The 21842-nt window shown below is 40.7% G+C and overlaps 2 protein-coding genes across 4 annotated transcripts in view; one reads left to right on the top strand and one right to left on the bottom strand.

The window, feature by feature from the left end:
- Window positions 1–15141, top strand: part of LOC114053731 (NPC intracellular cholesterol transporter 1) — a 51574-nt gene extending 36433 nt beyond the window's left edge. For both annotated transcript variants that reach the window (XM_027876863.1, XM_027876862.1), the window contains exons 14-25: window positions 368–482; window positions 1474–1601; window positions 1704–1844; window positions 1936–2025; window positions 2763–2953; window positions 3191–3306; window positions 6251–6380; window positions 7656–7856; window positions 9726–9957; window positions 10880–10993; window positions 13442–13604; window positions 14604–15141. In XM_027876863.1, the coding sequence (XP_027732664.1) occupies window positions 368–482; window positions 1474–1601; window positions 1704–1844; window positions 1936–2025; window positions 2763–2953; window positions 3191–3306; window positions 6251–6380; window positions 7656–7856; window positions 9726–9957; window positions 10880–10993; window positions 13442–13604; window positions 14604–14686 (1704 nt within the window). In that variant the 3' untranslated portion in view covers window positions 14687–15141. The remainder of the gene's footprint in view (window positions 1–367; window positions 483–1473; window positions 1602–1703; window positions 1845–1935; window positions 2026–2762; window positions 2954–3190; window positions 3307–6250; window positions 6381–7655; window positions 7857–9725; window positions 9958–10879; window positions 10994–13441; window positions 13605–14603) is intronic.
- A 71-nt stretch (window positions 15142–15212) lies between these two features.
- LOC114053732 (regulator of MON1-CCZ1 complex) overlaps window positions 15213–21842 on the bottom strand; it is a 33041-nt gene continuing 26411 nt past the window's right edge. For both annotated transcript variants that reach the window (XM_027876864.1, XM_027876865.1), the window contains 6 exons: window positions 17934–18053; window positions 17442–17519; window positions 17071–17175; window positions 16727–16795; window positions 16405–16630; window positions 15213–15366 (listed from right to left, as the gene is read on the bottom strand). In XM_027876864.1, coding sequence (XP_027732665.1) covers window positions 15287–15366; window positions 16405–16630; window positions 16727–16795; window positions 17071–17175; window positions 17442–17519; window positions 17934–18053 — 678 coding nt within the window. In that variant the 3' untranslated portion in view covers window positions 15213–15286. The remainder of the gene's footprint in view (window positions 15367–16404; window positions 16631–16726; window positions 16796–17070; window positions 17176–17441; window positions 17520–17933; window positions 18054–21842) is intronic.

Here is a 21842-nt window from a genome sequence, read left to right as displayed (position 1 = left end):
TAGATCCCATCAGTGCCATTAACTACCCGTGTGTCCTCTGGTCATTTCACTTTTCATGTCAGATGAAGGGGTTGAACTGATTGACTTCTGAGGGCCTTCCTGTTTCACTTTGGGGATCCTGTCATCTTCTTGTATTTCTCATCTGTGTACTAAGGGGGAAGGGTCACCAGGAATCTCTTAGGTTGAATTACTTTTAATATTCTACTTTGGAGGGGGAAATAGGAAATTTAGCTTTTTAAATCCTCATTGTGAATTAAATTTAAGGATTTTTTTCATTCCTTTTAAAGTCGGCCTTGTCTCTTTAAGGAGTTGTGGAAAGAGAAATTGTAGTCAATTGGGTGGAAATGATCTTTTTTTCATCTTTCAGAGAGATGAACGCTTTCAAGGGGAAACACTGGATAAACAACTGGGCAGGATCCTGGGGGAGGTGGCTCCTAGCATGTCCTTGTCATCGTTTTCAGAAACTGTGGCCTTTTTCTTAGGTAATTACTCCTCCTCCATCTGTGACCTTGCTTTCATTGCGCCTGAGTGGTATGGTATAAGAGGTTTGCAAGTGGGCGTCTGGATGCCCTTCTCGTTGCCTCCTTCTAACATTCATCATGTGATCAAAATATTTTATTGGGATGGAGTTGGGGGGGGTTCAAAAGAATTACTTAACTACCTTTCCTTGCAGTTAAGCATCACCTCATGAGCATCCGTTTTGGGACTAGAGGGATCTCGTATATAAAGTATATCCTTCTCCCACTTGTAATAACTGTCTTATATTTCTGTGGCATTTGACGTTTACAAAGTATGTTCCCCATTGAGTCACCTTGTTCTACAAACATTTCAGAGCCTTTGGGGGCAGCTTGCTTGAGGTCATTCAGCTACCTGTTGGACTGAGTTAAATAGGAGAAGTAGTCCAATGATCACACGCTTGTATTCATGCTACACATTTTTCCCCCTTGAAAAAAACTTTCTCCGTCAACTGCTACTAAGAGTGTATTGGCGGGGGGGGGGGCGTGGTACAGAGCAAGCTTGTAAGCTTGTGTTGTAATGTTTCTTGACCCTAGCAGTGGGAGAGCTCTATACATGTTAAGTCTACAGCTTTCTGCCTGACTCCCCGAATATAAATGAAACTTCTCCAATCATTTTTAGGTAAGATTTTTGGTGTAGGAGCACCCAAATAGAATCTGAGATTTGAAAAATATTTTTTAATGAAATTGAGCTAATACAAGGTAGTAAAGACCCTTGGAGGCTCTTTTTGAATTGAAATATAGTCACTGTGAAAGCTTAATAATGTATGCCCCTCACACCCTCAAACACCCCTTTCTTCATTTTACCATCTTTCTCACTTCTTGGGGGAACTTTCTTATTGGTATGTCAGCTTCCTTTGCCACAGTCACATCAGAAATGGCAAGTAACTGGTTAATTGTAAAACTAGTAGTACACATGGGCCAAGAATGACCAGTTTCCTTTCCCATTGTCCTGTAGGGGCTTTGTCAACCATGCCAGCTGTTCGAACTTTTTCTCTGTTTGCTGGAATGGCTGTTTTCATTGACTTCCTCCTTCAAATTACATGTTTTGTGAGTCTCTTGGGACTGGACATTAAGCGTCAAGAGGTAAGGTATCTACTTGTGGGGAGTGATCCCCATTTATGTCTCTCTAAATGACAATGGTCAGATAATGTTCATACTATGACATGTTTGTTTTCACTCAATCAGAAAAATAAATTGGACATTCTGTGTTGCGTCAGAATTGCTGAAGACAGAACTGACTCCCAGCCATCAGACAGTTATTTGTTTCAGTTTTCCAAAAATGCCTTCTCTCCACTTCTGCTGAAGGACTGGATGCGGCCCATTGTGGTATGAAGCCTTCTGCAAATGTTTGCTTTTGTAATTGTGGAGAAACTGTGCAGAAACCTCAAGTCCTTCCCCTTCTTTTTTTCTCTTGCAGATATCTCTGTTTGTGGGTATTCTGTCATTCAGTATGGCAGTTCTCAACAAAGTGGAAATTGGCTTGGATCAATCTCTTTCAATGCCCTATGTAAGATTTGTTTTATTTTGACTCGATTTGATTGGTTAACCAAAAAATTTTATATAGAGGTGTTCAGGGAAAATGCCAACTGATATGTACAGTTACGGGCAGCCTTTACTGCTGTTAAGGGTATCACTCTAAAGATCTGCAAACTTGGGTTACCCCCATTGTTCACTCTGCCTTCTCCTTTAGACCCAGAACCGTAGTGTGAGGAACCAGTTTTTCAGCTTGTAGCAGGGTTTAAAGGAGGAACCTATCGCTTGAATGTAGATAAGATGTTCTTCCCATCTCTCTCAAGCATCTTTGCCAAAAGAGGCTTCATTCAACAACTTCCTGATGATCTTTTTTTTTTTTTAAGAAAAAAATTTCTTTTTGTAAAGTACGTTTTTATTGATACTTCTTTGTATCAAAAAATTTCTAGATGATTTCACATCACCTACATTTCTCAGTATATCCTTCCCCCTTCTCTTCTACAGAATAAAAAATAGAAAAACAGTTTAGCAAAACTAACCAACATATTTAAAAAAGCATAATATATGCAATGTTCCCCATATCATCATAGTCCACCACCTCTGCAGAAAAGTTTGGGGGTGGAGTTGCTTCTCCTCTCTTCTTTGGCACCAAGTTTGATCATTATGATTTTATTTTGCAGCATTCCTTTGATCTTTTAACAATTTTCTTACCTGAGGTTTACCTTGCCTTTTCTCTGCTTTAATCTGTTGTGTGGTTTTGTTTTTTTTTAAAAGGACTCCTATGTACTGGATTATTTCAAGTCCATGAACCAGTACCTAAATACAGGACCCCCTTTATATTTTGTGCTAGAAGAAGGACATGACTATACCTCTCTAGAAGGACAGAACATGGTGTGTGGTGGAATGGGATGTAACAACAATTCACTTGTGCAGCAAATTTTTAATGCTGCAGAACTAGAGAATTAGTAAGTACTGCATTCTTCTCCATCGCTGCAATAGAACAAACTTAAAACTCTTTCTACATTTCCTTGGGTGATTAGAAGGCAAAATGTGTGCTCAGTTTCAGCTGTCATGGACCAGAACTTTCAGAAGTTAATTTAGCCCAAAAATGATTTTTATTTTAAGTCAGTGATAAAATAATATGGAAGAGTTGATGTTGAGTCGTCCTAGCCATTAATTTGTCTTTGTCTTGTGTCCCATAGCACAAAGATAGGCTTTGCCCCCTCTTCCTGGATTGATGATTATTTTGATTGGATTAAACCCCAGTCTTCTTGCTGCCGGATTTATAATATGACAGACCAGTTTTGTAATGCTTCAGGTAAGAGCCCCTTAAAGTCTGCCCTTTCCTTTGAGCATCTTAAAACTTTTATTAAATTTAAATTAAATTTTTATTAAATGAAAAGTTTTGCATAACCTATTGAAATTGAACTAGCTTAGAGTGACAGCTTTCAACCAGTTTATAATTTCCTGTGGAGATTTTGGAGATTTTGAATATTTCATGGGCTAAAATTAGACAATTATGGCTTATTTCTTGACTGCCATCCCAAAAAGCTATCTTCAGTGGATCATAAGTCAGATAGGCCTGTGATTTCCCGCAGCTGTGATTCCCACTGGTCTAGGGCACTAAATGAGGAACATCCTCTGCCCACACAGGTCAGTGCCTGAAATTCATGGTCTCATAGTTACACAACACTGAGAGGTTAAAGTACTTGCCAAGGATCATAAAAGCTAAATCTCCGGAACAATAATCTAATTTAATTAATACCATCCCACTACTGGAAAGAGTATGCCAATTTCCTTATGGCTTCACTTGCTAGCTCCACAATTTTCCAAACCAAAATACCTCACCTTTGGCCACTATTCCCCTCTATGCAATGTCTCCCTCCATTAAAGGTAAGCTCCTTGAGGGCATGCATGGTTTCATTTTTACATCTAAAGCTACTAATTCATTCCATTGGTTTGAAATAAGAAGGGGGCAGCTAGTTGACGCAGTAGATAGAGCACCAGCCCTGGAATCAGAAGGACCTGAGTTCAAATCTGGCCTCAGACACTTGACACTTACTAGCTGTGTGACCCTGGGCAAGTCACTTTAACCCCAGTTGCCTAAAAAAATAAGAAGAGTAAATTCGTTATTCCTTGGAGTGTAGCTTAACTTACTGGGAGACATTATATTACAGTAGTAAGAGATTCCAGATTGTGGAGTCACGCCTGATTCTGCCACTTTTACTTTCTCTGTGATTTTTGGGCAAGTCATTTAACTTCTCTCGACCTCAGTTTCCCTTAGTTGTATGTAGTATAGGGAAAGTTAGTCTAAAATATTTCAAAGATCCCTTTTAGCTCTAAATCTAGGACTCTATGAATGAAATGAAATGAAAAAGCATTTATTAAGTGTAACTGCGTGCTAAGCACTATGCTTAGTAGCTTTAGATGTAAAAATGAAACCATGCACGCCCTCAAGAAGCTTACCTTTAATGGAGGGAGACATTGCATAGAGGGGAATAGTGGCCAAAGGTGAGGTATTTTGGTTTGGAAAATTGTGGAGCTAGCAAGTGACGCCATAAGGAAATTGGCATACTCTTTCCAGTAGTGGGATGGTATTAATTAAATTAGATTATTGTTCCAGAGATTTAGCTTTTATGATCCTTGGCAAGTACTTTAACCTCTCAGTGTTGTGTAACTATGAGACCATGAATTTCAGGCACTGACCTGTGTGGGCAGAGGATGTTCCTCATTTAGTGCCCTAGACCAGTGGGAATCACAGCTGCTGGAAATCACAGGCCCAGTTCCTGTTGCTATTTAGAGCTGGAATGGGCAGGGGCAGGGGCAGGCGGTGGGGATGAAGGAGCTGCCTGTGGTACCACAGCAGGTGGCAGGAGGAGGAGTAGGGAGTAACATGGAACACGATCTGGGCCACCGAGGCACACAGGTACTGACCAGTGAGGATAGTGTGGGGACCCCAGAGGGCGAGTTCCAAAAATGAAATGGTCAAGTCGTGTAGTAGTGAGTACAAGGAGTACTACAAGGAGTAGTGAGTGGCAGGGCCAATGGCCGGCATGACTGTCTGAGGGCCCAGGTGAGTCTCTGTTTGGGTTGCTTTCCAGTTTTCTTTTCACTGTTCCCTTTATGTTTGTTTTAAGAATTAATTGAACCATTACTATAGACACTCATAGTTTAAAAAGAAAAATCTAGAGATTAGATTCTGGTAACTGGCATTTGAGGTCCTTTCCAGTAGCAGGGGAGAAGGGCATATTTTGAAGGACAGAAGTCTGTGAACGTTTTAGAGATAGAAGAGCTTGTTTACCCCATCCTTTCAATATTGCAGATGAGGCTGTTGAAACTTAGAGAGGCTAAAGGATTGATGATAAAAATAATAAGTATTTACATAGTGCTTTAAGGTTTGCAAAGCGCTTTTCATGTTATCTCTTGATCCCCACAACAACCCTGGGAGGTAGTGCTATTATTACCCACATTTTATTGATGAAGAAATGGATTGAGAAAGGTCAAGTGACTTGCCCAGGATCACACAGCTAGTGAGTGTCTCAGGCAGGACTGGAACTCAAGTCTTTCTGATTGAAGTCCAGTTCTCTACCTGCTACAGCATCTAGCTTGTGTATAGGAGTAGAAGACAGATCTCTGCTCAATCTGGCACTTTTTACTGTAGCTGTTGTTAATGACATACCCCCTTCTCTTCTCCTCCCCCCTATTAATTTAGAACATTGGACTGAAAAATATCACACATAGAAGGGGAAGAGAGAATTTTCTTTGAGCTTCTTCACTGGCTCTACTATATGTATATGTGTGTGTATGTATATATATATATATATCTTGTGTGTATATGAATATGTGTATATGTATGCTGTGTATATAGGGCGGCCAGGTGGCGCAATGGATAGAGTTCCTGGCCTAGAGTAAGGAAGACCTGAATTCAAATCCAGTCTCAGACACTAGCTGTGTGATACTGGGCAAGTCACTTAACCTTCTTTGCCACAGTGTGCTTATCTGTAAAATGATCTGGAGAAGTCAGTGGCAAACCACTCTAGTATCTTTGCCAAGAAAATCCCAGATGGAGTCACAAAGAGTCAGATACGACTGAACATAACTTAACAAAATGCTCTGTGTGTGTGTGTGTGTGTGCGTGTGTGCGCGCGCTCTGTATACGTGTGTGTGTATATAATCAGTATTATGTGGTGTATAAATGTATTTTACAATAAAATCTGCAAAACTTTACTCCTAAACCTTGCTTTATTTAATGTTGGTTCTAGTTGTTGACCCTTCCTGTATTCATTGTCGGCCTTTGACTCCAGAGGGCAAAAGAAGGCCTCAGGGCGAAGACTTCATGAAATTTCTGCCTATGTTTCTTTCTGATAACCCCAATCCTAAATGTGGCAAAGGGTGAGTGCCCTTCAGTGAGTCACGTTTTTTGGTTTCAGGATTCCTTTACACTTAACACTTTAAAATTATGCATTTTTTGTTTACTTGGGCTGTATCAATCATTATTTACCATCTCAGAAATTTAAATGTCTAAGTATGACTATAAAAATAGGTTTGACCTCATGGACCCCTTAGAAGTGTCTTGAGAACCTCCTACTGGTCTGTTTCCTCCAGTTTTAATAGAAAACGTGAAATTAACATTTTAGTCTGGACAGCTTTGTGGTAGTAGTCTTCCTTTTCTCCCTCAACTCTCCTGTACCTCTCCCCTGTGAAAATGAGGGTACATAAGAGGTGGAAAGTCAAAATTTAAACTTGTTTGTCTAGAATAAAAAATAATAATGAATAATAATGGCCAACATTTACTTATTGCTTTAAGGTGTGCAAAGTGCATTACAAATCTAATCTTATTTTATCCTCACAACAACCCTGAGAAGGCTGTGCTATTATTATCTCCATTTTACAGGGGAAAAGAAGGCACATAGAGGTTAAGTGACTTGTACAGGGTCACAAAGCTAGTGTGTGTCTGATGCTGGATTTGAACTTAAGTCTGGTTCCAAGCCTGGCACTCTATCCTCTGCACCACCTCGCTGCCTCTGAGAATAATAATAGCACCCAGCTCAGAGTATAAAAACAGAAAATAAATGCTAGTTACTATTAGTATTGTTACTACTGCTACTACTACTATTATTATTCATATTGGAAGTTTGCAATTCCTTGCTAAAACCATTTTTACATACTGTCTTTCAAAGTAGGGGTGTATGTATATGTGTATGCATATATATGTGTGTGTGCATATATATGTATATGTGTGTATATACACACAAACACTTTCTAGATCCCAACAGTGTATGTATGTGTGCTCTGAATTATCATTAGGAAAGATAGGCCTTTTATGGAACTTTAACCTTGCTCCTTCTCACTTTTTTTTGGAGGTAAGGAAAGCATTATCACGAGCTGCCCTAGATTCCAACGTAGTATTTTAATTCTCCTATCTGTTTACCTATATACTTGTCTGAAACCCCAAAACAACAAAGAAGAGCTAGTTAGCAGAAGGAATATATACTTAAACACTCATTTGCTCCTCCTTCGGTAGGACTTCCAGCCTTCAGCTTTTATTGACCGCTCAGGGGGTTAGACTAGACATGGCTTATTCAGTGTTCTGGATAATTCTCCATCCAGGATGTAGGGAATGATGCTTGTCTACCCTAGTGATGATCTGTGCTCTTTCCCTTCCAGGGGGCATGCATCTTATAGTGGTGCCGTTAACATGAAAAACAATTACACTAAAATCGGAGCCACCTACTTTATGACTTTTCACACTGTGCTTCATACTTCCTCTGACTATATTGATGCCATGAGAAAAGCAAGGATAGTGGCCACTAATATCACTGAAACCATGGGCCTCCAGGACAAAAACTACCGGGTGTTCCCATACAGGTAAGTAAGGTTGGACCTCTGTCGCTCCACAAGCCACAATTTGTGCATTTCTTAAATCATATTCTGTTAGGGATGAGTGCTGTATCTTGGGGTGTCAGGAGATGGTATGGTGTGGAAAGAGCTCATCCCAGGACCTGGCTTTGATGCCTAGTTCTGCTGTCCTTTTGACTTGACCATCAAGTCCCTCAACCTCTCTGGGCCTCAGTTTCCTCTTTTGTAGAGAAGGAAAGAGAGGATTGGGCTTGGTGGTCTCCAAGGCTTCTCCCAGCTCTAAATGCAGGATATATCCTGTATTTGGATTGTTGCTGTTTTACTCCGTTTGAATGACAGACAGCAAAGTGCAAGTGGATGGGAGGAGTTCTGCCACTCACTAGCTTTTGGATGACAAGCAAGTTTTTTAGCAAATGGAGAGTGTATATTAATATTCACTGTGTCCACCTGGCCTAGGTTATTGCAAGAATCTAATGAAATGATACATGTGGAAGGGATTTGAAAAAATATAAAGTGTTGCACAGATGTGAAGGGCTGGGTTTTATTTGGCTTGGATTTTTTTATAACCTCCACCTAGGGGATCCTGGCCTTTCTGAATGAGGGAAACAGACTGCATTTCCCTGGCCAAGTTTTTCGGTGTGAGAGGGCCTGTGTTCAGCTCTCATGCTGTGTGACCATGGGCAAATCACTTCACCCCTCTGATCCTCATTTACCTCCTGTATAAAATAAGGTCCCTTAGGTCCCTCTGTGATCCTGTAAGCCCTTAGAGGTAGTAGTAGGAGTGACCCAAACCCCTCACACACAGCAGCCTAGTAGTTCACGTGTATATAATGGTGCTTTAAGATTTACAAAGTGCTTTTGTTGCAATAGCCCGGTGAGGTAGTGAATTAAACCCAAGTTACAGATAAAGAGACTAAGGCCCGGGGAGGTGAGCTGCCCAGGGTCGTATAGTTCATATCAGAGAAATAAATAAAACCCTGGCCTCTCCATAGGTCCTCAGTCCATCGGCCTGTGGGCCATAGACTTTCCCCCTTCAGTGGCACATAAACCACGTTAAGCTCATGTTTACTGGCTTGGGTTCCTTTCTGAGCAGCAGACCAGCCTGCTTTGGCGTGTCTTTAAAAGTATTCATTGCTGGCAGGTGGTTTGGGAGAAAAGGTAGTATTCTGGGAAACTTTGGTAGCCACAGCTCAGTACCAGGACACTTCAAGTGGGGTCCAAAATAGACTGTAACGTATCAGGAGAAGCACTATAAGGATGCCCTTTTCCAAGAATAGTGTGAGTTAATTTGGGGGTTTTTTTAGGGGCGTGGGGGGTTTCCAAACCTGTAATTTTATGAGCAAGGAGAACCCCCAGTTTGAGAATCCCTTCTCCCGTACAGATGGGTAACTACTCTGTATCTTCTTAGAGCTATCTGGGAATCGCGTAATGACCGACTCCACGACCGGTCTTCTAGCCGCTGACCCATGTTGCTTCTCTCATGTTCACTTTAAAACAAACATATTCAACGGGTGTCAGATCAGTTCTCTTAAAAGATTGAAGTTGCAACTTAATTGCCTTAAACACCTCAAACCTTTTTATTTGAAGTAAGAATAATCTGTCATTCTGTTAACGGTCAGTAAACTGCAAAAATGGAAAATGCATTGGTCAGTCACTATTAGGCTTTTGCATGTTTTGCTTACTTTCTCTGAAATGTACTTTGTTGAGGAATTAGGAAGTTATGTCAAAACGATATGTCAAAAAAGGCCAAAAAATTTAAATGGTAAGTTTTTCTTCATTATACTTCTTTTGTAACATTCGAGATAGTCAACCAAGAATGATTGAACAAAGTAAAACTTAGCTATGCCTCCACTCAAGCTCCTTGTCTTCTCCACACAGTGTATTTTACGTCTTCTATGAGCAGTACCTGACCATCGTGGAGGACACAATCTTTAACCTTGGTGTATCCCTGGGAGCAATATTCTTGGTGACTACAGTACTCCTAGGCTGTGATCTGTGGTCTGCAATGATCATGTGTGTTACAATTGCTATGATTTTGGTCAACATGTTTGGAGTTATGTGGCTCTGGGGCATCAGTCTGAATGCTGTTTCCTTGGTCAACTTGGTAATGGTGAGTTTTGTGACCCCCTGTACCTTGGTACCCAGAGATTATTTTTTAAGGATGCCTTATAAGTCTTAAAATAGGTAAGAGGAAAAAACTGCTACGTGGTCTTAGTAATTGTAGAGAAAGTTAATGAGGACATTAAGGTTGGCCAACAGAGGAATCCTTGAAAAGAGCTACTTGGAAATACGACTTTTTTTTCTTTTCCCTCTTTATTCCTCCCTGTAAAGATGCTGCTGAAGTATTAATGTGTAGCCATAGTAAACTGATGAATACATGGGCACATCCAGTCCGTTCTGTGGCTACATTTGTGAATCATTCTTAACATTGTCAAATGTTTCAGCATACAGTGGTAAATGTAGTAGTTCTTGCTCTACAGTTATGTACTCTTTAACAGGGTGCAGTGTAAGGGAGAGATTTGAGATCCCTGTTAATAGTTCCAGCATCCTAATATAAAGCTCAGGAAAGGACTCATCCCATGCTTGTTTGGCCCACCTCAGAATAAGATTAAGATATAGCAAATACATCATTATTCAGAAATGGATCAAATAACGAATAGGAAAAGTACCTAAGCACTTATATCTTCACTGCTTCTAGTGGTTGGTAATAAAGCACATAGAAAAAGGTTTAAGCCTGGAGTAGGCCATTTCTATTATGTCTCTCAGTGGTTTTTTTCTGGGGTCTACGCTGGCCTCTTAGCAAAGGCAAACCTAATGCCAAACTGGGCATTGTGATTTTCCCAAAGTAATGATGTGATTGGTGGTGGTGGTGGTGTGTGTGAGAAAGATGATGATTCTGATGATGATGATCAAATTTGCCACCCCAATGCTCTGAAAACCTCATTCAAGCTCCAGATTAAGGAATAGAGTAGTGTGTGCATAAGACTGGCCATTTTCAGGCTACCCATCATTAAAGTTGTTTTTTGTTTCAGAGTTGTGGTATCTCTGTGGAGTTCTGTAGTCACATAACCAGAGCATTTACCATGAGCAGGAAGAGGAGTCGGGTAGCGCGTGCTGAGGAGGCGCTGTCCCACATGGGCAGTTGTGTAAGTATTCTGAGTAGCCCTTAGGACAACAAAGGCGGGCAGGGGATGCTGTGCTCCTCACTGACTACAGCACCTGCTAGTGCCTTCCCTTCTCAGATTACTTTCCGTCTAGTATATATAGGTTTGGTTTTGTACCTAGTTGTTTACTTGTTGTCTTCCACGTTAGAACATGAGCTCCTCGAGGTTAGGGATTGTTTTTCCCTTTATATCCACACCACGTAGCACAGGTCCTGGCAAATACTATATATATTTAATAAATGCTTGTTGATTGAAAAAAATTTCAGTGCTTACTCACAGTAGATGCTTCATTTTTTTTTTAACATGGCTAATAAGACACCACAGCTTGGTTGAAAGAAGGTAATTCATAATTCAGTATTGAAACAGAACTTTGGAATTCATCCCATGACTAGAAAATATGAGTTACAGGTCATTTTCAGGTGATGGGGCTAAGTATTTTAAGTGCCCAATAGATGCTTGGTTGATAGGTCAGTTCTTTTCTATCTAGAGTTTGGATAAAATGGGAACATAATTGATTTGGGAATAAAGTAAAAATTTTCAAACAAGAAAAAGGGCATTACTCCCTTTTTATTTGGAAGTCAGTTATATAAAAGTGATCATTGAAGCCATGGGAGTAAGTGTGATCACCAAGGGGAAAATGTAGAGCAAAGAGGGCCTAGTCAGAACCTTGGAGCCTCCATGTTTAAAGAAATGGAGGAGATGAGGAAAGAGGAGACATGGTCCAAACATAAGGCTGCAGTGTCTCAGAAGTTGGGGCAGGGTGGTGTCTACGATGTCCAGTGCTACAGAGTACAAAGAAGATAAGGACAGAAAAAAGGCCTTTGGATATAGTGACGTTTGTAACACTTCCCACTGCCGCTCTTCTGCCCCTTCTGCCAGCTGAGTTCTGGCATGAGACCACAAATAGGAACTGGAAGGGTCCTTACAAGTGATGTGGTACCAGAGACTCTCTCTCTTTACAGGTGAGGAACGTGATCTAAACTCATGTCTTCTGACTCAACTCCATGGTTTTTGTTTTTTTTGTTGTTGTTGTTGTTGTTTGGCTAGGCAGTGGGGTTAAATGACTTGCCCAGGGTCACACAGCTAATGTCAAGTGTCTGAGGCTGGATTTGAACTCAGGTCCTCCTGATTCCAGGGTCGGTGCTCTATCCACTGCGCCACCCAGCTGCCCCTGCATGTTCTTTCCATTGAACCCCATTGCCTCTTTCATTACCTTTTCCTTATTTTAATAACTACCTAATTGGTCAGCCTGCCTTCGGTCTGTCCTGTCCATTCCATACACCACACTGCTGTCAGCAGTTTCCTAATGCACAATTCCTATCACATCATTCTCCTTTCCTAAAAATTTAGGTGATTTCCCATTGCTTACCCCCATTCTCACACCCCACCCCCAACTTCCTTAGCCAGGCATTAAAGGTCAGGCCACAATCTGATTCCCAAAAGCATGATCCCATGAGCGCTAGGTTTTGGAGTCATAGGACTTTGGTTCAAATTCCAGCACTGCTACTTAACTACTGCGTGTGATCTTGGGCAAATCATTTTTACCTGTGGGTTTGAGTTTCCTCATCTGTAAAATGTTGGGATTAGAGAGCAGACAGTCCTTTAAAGTTCCTTTTAGTTTTATATCTCATGGGCCTACCTTTTCATTCTTACTGCATGTTATTCTTAATACACTCCAAACCCCAGGCAATCCAGCCTGGCTATTCTTTCCATCCTGCCCTTTGCTACATGCATGCCTCTATGTATACCATTTCTCATGCCTGGATGGTCCGCTCCAAATTGCTGCCTGTTGAGTTGGAAGAAAGGAAGATTTCATGTGGCCCCTTCTCCAGAAAGTATTCCCTAAACTCTTCCAGTTCTAAGTGATCTCTCCCGTCTTGATTCTTTCATACCACTGTTTCTAACTCTCCTAGGTACTTAGTTTAGTATGATTTGTATTGTTTGTGTCACTTGCTACTCTCCTCTCCCGCACCCCTTAACTACACAGCATTAGATTCTGCTTTTGGTTACTAAGGACTGTTTTATCTTTGTATACCTAGCACGAAGCAATTGTGCATCATCGATGCTTCATATGTTTCTGTTGACTTTAAATTCTGTCACACTGTTTTATCTATTCTAGTGCTCATTAAGTATTGAAGCTGGACACATAATAAATAAAAAAATCAGTCTATGACATTACTTTGGTAGTTTTAACTGAGGGTAGGGGGGATTTAAAACTACTGGCTTAGAGTTGGGATTATCAGTGGCTTGTAATTGACCATGCTGTTCTTGCCCCATTGCCTTTGATCATTGAGTAGAATATATTAAATTGAGCTCTTGCTCTTAAATTATTACTCTAAGGGATATGTGATTTTGAGACTGGAGAAGGGGTACAGTTGTTTACACTGATATAATATAACTTGTTTCTAACATTTCCATATTTCCTCTTAGGTTTTTAGTGGAATTACACTAACAAAATTTGGAGGGATTGTGGTGTTGGCCTTTGCCAGATCTCAAATTTTCCAGATATTTTACTTTCGGATGTATTTAGCTATGGTCTTGTTGGGAGCCGCCCATGGCTTAATATTCCTTCCAGTCTTACTTAGTTACATAGGTAAGGTTTCTTAAATTGTTTTTATGGGCATAAAATGGGAAGAACTTGGTGCTACAGAAGCATTTACAAACATATTCAAAGTTTTTACCAGTGGCTTTTGATTTTCAGTATTCACTTTAAGGAATTCTCATTTTTACATGAAGGATTTGTTGCCACAACTGTTACTTGTTACAGTGCCAAACCCAGTAATTATACACGATCTTAAAGTAAGAATTCCTATTAATTCCCCTCCTTTGGCTGGTCCTCTGGGAAGCAGAAGGGCCCCTAGATGAGACATTGTTCAAATTCTGGCTCAATGCCACTTGAGTCTCTACTAGCATTTAATGTTCTTGAGTAAATGAGTGGTGAAGAATAAATAAGCAGCCAGATCATTCATGGTGTTAACAAATGCTGTACTGGTAAATTAGCTTTACTTTTTGGGGATGAGAATAAGAACACTGAAGTAGAGGCCTCATTACCCCTACCTTTAACTGTTTTCAGATATAGGGGCTTAAACTGAGTCAGCTATGAGTCTGGACCAAATCCCTGTGTGAACCAGCCTCAGCAAAGCATGAGTGAAGAGGATAAAAAGGAAGATTACTAGTTTACTTGATAGCATTTTCCTAAAGACTGAAATGAGGCTGGAAGACAATTTTCTTCTACTGACATGTTCTTCACCTTCTATGTGAGGTTACATTTAACTGCCTAGTGACCAGGGAAAACAAGAGATGAAATTGGTCAACTCAGAACCCTTCAGCCTTAGCATTCAATAGTTGGTAGTGCAGGAGAGGAAACTCAGCCTGCAGTCAGGGAAACACAAGTTTAAATCTGGCCTCAAGACACTTACTAGTGATCCTGAGCAAGTCACTTCACCTCTTTTTGCTTCACTTTCCTCATCTGTAAAATGGGGATAATAGTAGCACCTACCTTTTATTATTAAAATGGTTCTGCTAAGAAGAAACACTCAGTTGATGACAATGGGGAAAAACCAGTAACTTACTTATTTTCCTCCCCCTACAGGGCCATCAGTAAATAAAGCTAAAAGTCAGGCTGCTCAAGAACGAAACAAAGGAACTGAACGAGAACGGCTCCTCAACTTCTAGTCCTTTGGGCGGCTGAAAGGTCATGTGGTTCAGCATGGGACAGTCATGATGTTCTGGGAACTGTGGTGTCCGCGTGACTAGTTTGTGCACTGAACATCACTGAATACCACCACTATTTAACACCAACAGCTTCAGATATGGTTTTTAAACTCAGGAATGCTCAACTTGGACTGGTGAAGCAGCATTACTAAATCTGAGTGCATCAATAGGACATTGAGACACTTTGAAGAAGCTAGAAGAAACATCTAACTTCTCAGCAAGCCAAAAGTGATGGCCAATATTGGTGGGTATGAGAAAATAGACTGCTCACTGCCACTTCTTTTTTCTTTCTTTCTTTCTTTTTTTTTTTTTTAAAGAAAAAGCAAATCAATGCAGTTTTTTTCTCTCTCTACTTTTAGGGAAAAAGCCATTCAAACAGATTCTGTACCATATTTTTAGTAACCTTCCAGAATATTGTGTGTGTGTGTATATATATATATATGTGTGTATATATATATATATATATACATATATATACTTTATAACATTTTATAGTTCAAAGAGCTTTATTAATGCAATAAATTAACTTTGTACAATTTTTGTAAAAACTAGCAAATGACTTCAAAAAGTTGTAGGCTTCATTAGAGCTTGGTCTCCAAAAACCTGTTTGAAAAAAGCAACATGTTCATCACAGTGTTCTCCTGTAAAGGAAAATAAAATAAAGTCTGTTAGGTCACTATTTAAAGGAATTTCACAGATTAAAAATAGATGGGGAAAAATGAGCCTAGAATGAACACTTGCAGTTGGTACATATGTATGAGGGGTTTTAACTTATTTTCTTTAATAAAATGCTATGTTTTTCTTAGGCTTTGAGCTTCCTTTTCTCTACAAGACACTAGTATCTTTACCGTAACTTCACAACTACTTAATATAAAAACCTCCTGTCAGTAAAGAGAGACAATTAGATAAGTATATAACCCTTCTTTTCTACTTGGAGAGGAAAGGAGAAATGCAAGACTTAACCTATCACCACCGAAAAAGCACGCTTGTTTTTAACTTTGTGCCTTGACTTGCAAGTAAAAGTAAAGTCTTCGACTACTTTATCCATCTTAGAAAAGAATGAAGGCCTACACAGTTAGTTTTCAGAAATTAACCTAGAATGCTGTTGCTGATCAAAGGCTCACAGGCTTGTGAACTAACAGAAGCTAAGAGTCTGAAATGTTAAAGGACCTAGAGAAAAGAGAGCTTTCAGTTTGGTATGAGAGTACTGAGAAGCTGTTTACCACTGAGTATGGAACTAAAGGAAATGGGATGAAGTTTGAGCAATCAATTAGAACTAAGGAAACAGACCACCATATAATTTGCTATTTTAACTATCTTCTTTAGGTTCTTCATATCTAGGTGTTTTGCCATAATGGGTAATCTCAAGTCTAGCTGAATTTCTTGGGCCCATTAAAAAAAAAAATCCATTATTCAGTTCTCCTTATAAGCTCTTTATTAGATTAGAATCTTTTTTTTTTTTTAAGTGAATTACTGGCTAAGCCTTGGATAGATTTGTTGGATGGAGACTGTGTTCTCTCATAAGAGAATAGGACTAAAACTTGGCTACTAATTAATTTTCAAGGAGGCCTTTTTTCTTTTATTAAGAGGCATGATGTATATATAACTTCTCAACCAGCTACTTAGAAACAAAAACCAAAACCCAGAGTTTTCAAATTCTGTTGCTCTTCATTACTCACCTGGCGTGAAATTTGGGCTCCCTCGTAAACGCTGATTTCGCTGTTCAAAAAAGCGGAATATGGTATAGAAAAGCATATTATCTTCAGTTTGTTTTGCAGCATCCAGAAACTTTCGAGCAGAGATGTTGTCATGTCCCCCAATACCTCGGATAAACCTTAAGGCAGCTAACACCTGGTGCTTAGAAAGAAGAACTTCTACTATTTCATCATTGGCCGTGGAAAGCCTCTGAAAGGAGAAAAGAGATGGTAGAAATACAAGCAGATCTGATTCCCCGCTAGAAACTCCCCACAGCACTGACTGACACAGCACAGTCACCCTTACCTTCAGCATGTCCAGAGACAACTGATGAGCAGGGGGATAAATACTCTCTAGGGACAACAACAGACAAGCCTGGAAGAGAGTTTTTCAGATAATTTTCAACTTTAAAGAAAAACACAAATGTGACTAAGAAATACTTGAAATCAAAAGTTAACAATAGGGGCAGCTAGGTGGCACAGTGGATAGAGCACTGGCCCTGGACTCAGGAGGACCTGAGTTCAAATCCAGCTTCAGACACATAACACGTACTAGCTGTGTGACCCTGGGCAAGTCACTTAACCCCATTGCCTAGCCGCCAAAAAAAAAAAAAAGTTAACAATAAAGAAATTAGGTTATATGACACCTACCAAAGGCTTTGAGTCACTGAGGACATGGTACTGCAGGAACTGATGGAGCATGTAAAAGAGGTTGTGTTGAACCAGTGTCTTGATGACAAGTTCATGTAGGTAATGCTGAGGAAGAGAAAAAGGTTACAGGCTGTTTTGCCTCACCTTGTGCAGGGCAATGACTACAAGAGAGGGGGAGAACGCCCTGTTCTTTTTAGGGGAGTTGGTCTTAGCATTCTTGAGGCATGTTTGATGCTCCTTTAGTATATCCAGAAGGGAGATTAAAAGAGAAAAAGACTATTTAAGACTAACAGTCTTAAATTTTAAATGTGACACTTAAAGTTACAAAATTATTTTTAAAAATTTGGCAATAAATATTGCTTTAAAAATACCTGAACAGGGATCTGAAACTGGTTGAGAGAGCGAATATATTCCATTAGGACTGCTATCACAAACTTATGCGGCATCTCCTAGAAACAAGAACAAAAATTTACTAATGTGGATTTCATGTTAATAGAACTAAGGGAGAGCTATAAAATTATAGGTCTGGATCACAGTAAAATAAGGAGAAAGTCAATAGTGTCATCTTGTTCATTGGGTTCTGTCAATTAAAATCTGATTTTGCTATCAAGGTTATTGATCATGACCCTCTAGTTCCATTCCCCCCACCCCTCAGAGTGGATGACACAGGTGACCATTTTGTCAGGGGACTACTTTTTGGGTTCTGCTAAATCACCTTGTACAGGAAAACCACTCTAGATTCTTTCTCATGATTAACTCAAGGTATTAGAAACATGAGTTATACTACCAACTTAATTCTTTTATTTCCTGAAATACTATTCACTGAGCAATGGATAAACTAAATGAAAAATTTCTTTACCAACCTTCTTTTCTGTGAATACTGAGAGAACATGAGTGTACATATCAGACTGATCAATAACAGCCTGGGTCCGAACAGGTCTTTTTAGGAGGGGATTGCTTCGGCTCTGCCCTGTCTCCACTACCTAAAGTAGAAGGAAGAGAATAGTTGACAACCAGCCCACGAGTTCAGAGCAAGCTCAAGATGCAGAGATAGGACAGTATGCCGGGCAGCCTGGTGCACTAGGAAGAGGGCTGGAGTCAGAGCCAGGAGGAAGTGCCTGCCAGGCTTCTATCCTCCTTCCAGTCAGTCTTCTTGGCTGTGGGACACTGAGCGAGTCACTGAGCTTCCCTGACACTGCTTCTTCATGAGAGGGTTGAACTAGATGACCTTTGAGGTTCCTTCCAGCTCCAGAACTGTATGGCTGGGTAAAGATTTCAGAAAGCAAGCCTTAGGCCCAAAGTGTAGTTAAGCTTTCCTACCCTTCCTAAGGTCACTCATACTGTGGTAGAGGACTATCATAAAAATACTGTAGGCGGGGCAGCTAGGTGGCACAGTAGATAGAGCCCCGGCCTTGGAGTCTGGAGTACCTGATTTCAAATCCGACCTCAAACACTTGACACTTACTAGCTTTGTGACCCTGGGCAAGTCACTTAATTCCAACTGCCTCACCAAAAACCAAAAAAAAAAAAAAAATTAGGAAAATGGGAGGTCCAGGGGCAAGGTCACGCAGTACTGACTGGATCACTGAAAGTTTTGTGGACAATGGCCATCAGGTTTAGCTAGAACACACAGTAAGGGTATGAGGTAAGGTTGGAAAGGTAGGTTAGTGCCAGAGTGCAGGGCCTGGAATACCAGGCACACATTGATATTTTGTATGTAAGCAGCAAGACACAGGAGACAACTGGCTTTGTTAAAGCCAGGCAGACCAGACTTCAGTCTTGCTTCTGATGCATATTGACTCTGTGATCCTGGGCAAGTTACTTTAACCCCTCATTACTCCAGGCAACTCAAAGCAGAGAAGGTGCCAACCTCCATTGGTAGAGGAGTCTCCTTGACCGGAGAGTACCCTGTACCAACAAATTACAAGTCGTCCCTATTCCCTATGTAGGCAGGGAGGAACTGATGAAGCACTCCGGGCTAAAGATAAAATTGTATCTAAACTACAGATAAAAAAGGTAAATTTGGTGGAAGTGGGAAGGAAAGGAGGTAGATGGTGCAAAGACCTACTTTAGGAGCCTACTACAACAGGCCAGTGAGAAGCAAAGAGGACTTGTTTGTTCTAAGGCAGCGAAAACAGAAGGTGGGAATGAATGTGAGAGACTGCAGAGGAAGAATGTAAGACATTAAGTCATGAGGCAGGTTTCCATGTGTGGGTTATGAGGTCTCATTGTTTCACAACCACACTCCAAAGTCTGAATTACTGCCTCAGCAGCAATGTCTATAAACCTGAAGATTTCAGTGTGGGCTTCACTTCTAGGTAGTTAATATAAATATGGAGTAAAATCATTCCTAGCCTGGAGCTGGTGCTACATTACCATGTCTCATGGTCTCCTTCCCTCCTACTGAGCCCATGTCTCAGGTGGCACCTCAGCACAGGCCTTCCATGTCGATCAGATCACACTAACTCCCCTCACCGGACATCCCCTCATTGAAGCTGCATTTCCTTTTCCTCCAAGGAGGTTCTATTTTAAGTGCTTTGATCTGACCTTTTGATGAGGATAACCTGACTCTCTAACACTCCCCCAGCACTGCGGCTACTAGTAACATTTTGACCAAGCTTCATAATTTGACCTCAGACTTCCTTCTTTTGGGTGGCCCTCATCTTATTTTGTCAATTAGCACCAGAAAAACTTGTGCATTTGCTATTACGTATATTCTCCTTCTGAAAAGATTTTGGGACTAGGAATTCTAATGAAACCACTGAAAAAACCATGTTGGGGAGCTACTTGTGCTGACATCTGCTCTCTTTTCTCCTACCCTCATGACTGCTTTGCTGGTTCATCATCCACACTGCCCCTTATAACTGTGGACGTACCCTAAGGCTCTGTCGTGAGCTCACTTTTCTTCTCGCTCAGTGACCTCATCCGCTCTCCCATGGGTTCAATTATCTCTATGTATCTATTTCCCAGATCTATCTTGAGCTCCATTTGCACATCTACTGCCTACTACAGATTTCAGAATGGATGTCCCATAGGTACATGTGTCCAAACCAGAACTCAATCCCCACCCCGACCACAATTCCAAATTCCCCTATTCCTCTCCAGGTTTGCAATCTTAGCCATTACCCTTGTTACTCTCCTTCATCCTACATAGCCTGACTCGCTGCCACCGCCTATCATTTGTCTCCATGACAGTTCTCACATTTGCCCATTTCTGCTTGCACAGCCATGACCCAAGTTCCTCAGCACCTCTCACCTGGACTAATGCAATACCCTCTTCCATGGCCTCCAGCCTCTCGCTCACCCTCTCCAAACTACATGGCTGCTAAAGTGATTTTCTGAAAATGCAGGTCTGACTGTGTCGCCTCCCTATACTCCATAAACTCCAATGTTTCCCAAATGCCCCTAAGTTCAAATCTAAGCCCCTCTATTTGGCCTTTAAAGCTCTTCACAATTTGTACCCAGCCACCATTTTTAGTCGTATTATACCCGCTTCCTCTGTTCTGTGGTGTAGTCAAACTGGCCTTGCTGTTTTCACATGACACCATATACTGCATTAGCACTGACCATTCCCCTCCCCCAGCCTGGTGAACTTTCCCCTAACCCCTGTTTCCTATCCTCAGTTCCATCAAACTGCTCCAGCAAGACCTCTGTGAAGTCTTCCCAGATTTCCCCCCAGCGGCTTATGTATGTTTCCCCAATAGAATGTAATTCCATTTCATTTTTGTCTTTGTAGTACCAGTGTCTGGCACATAGTAGGTTCTTAGTTAATGCTCATTGACTGACTTACTGTATTACAATACTGTAAACCTAAGATGGGACTTTGGATATTCATTTGCCTTGAGTAAGCTGACTCATCTATCTGTCAATGGAAGGAAGCAGATTGACTTGGGAGCTGGATAATAAGAAAATCCATCATAAATTGTCAGAGAAAGAAGAGATCTTATAGATTAACTATTTTAATCCACTCATTTTGCAGATAAGCAAACAGAGGCCAGGGAGATATTTGACCAACATCACACATGCACACTGAGTCAATGTTAGAAGTGGGAAGAGTACCAAGTCTATCCCAATTATCTAGTCCTGTTCTTTCCCCTCCAACAGTTATTTAGACCCAGGGGTCTCTTCAGCTGTGTAGACTTTGTCTTAATGACCACAGGAAGCTCAAAGTTGGTGGAAGATACAAGCTAGCTCTGAAACCAGAAAGGGAAGCTTAGTCCCTAGGGCTATACAGATGACTAATTACAAAGAATCACTCAAAAACAGACACTGTGCTAAGCGATGGGGATACAAAGAAAGGCAAAAGTCAGTCCCTGCCCCAAAGGGAACACACCTCAGGACTTGAAAACAAGACTCCAGCCTCAGACACATGACACTTACTAGCTGTGTGACCCTGGGCAAGTCACTTCACCCTGACTGCCTCACCAAAAAACAAACAAAAAAAAAATAAGACTCAAGAACTCTGATCAATGCAATGACCAACCATAATTCCAGAGGATTCATGAAGAAACAAGCCACCCACCTCCTGACAAAGAGGTGATGGACTTGGTGCATGAGACATATTTTTTTTGGACTTGGCAAACGAATTGAACTTGTTTTGCCTGACTATTAATCCTATTTGTCACAATTGTTTTTTCATTCTTTTTCAATGGACGTGGGGGTGGTGGGAAAAAGAAAAACTAAATTTTTATAAAGAAAAAAAAAGTTTTTTAAAAAGAAGAAACTAGAGCAACCGTTTAAGATCATGAGGCCTAAATTCACTAAAAGAAAAA

The sequence above is a fragment of the Vombatus ursinus genome, unplaced genomic scaffold (genome assembly GCF_900497805.2).
Source record: "Vombatus ursinus unplaced genomic scaffold, bare-nosed wombat genome assembly UNPS02014812.1, whole genome shotgun sequence".
Classification (NCBI taxonomy): Eukaryota; Metazoa; Chordata; class Mammalia; order Diprotodontia; family Vombatidae; genus Vombatus; species Vombatus ursinus.
The sequence above is the reverse complement of the archived record's forward strand: the minus strand, read 5'-3'. Positions and strand labels throughout refer to the sequence as shown.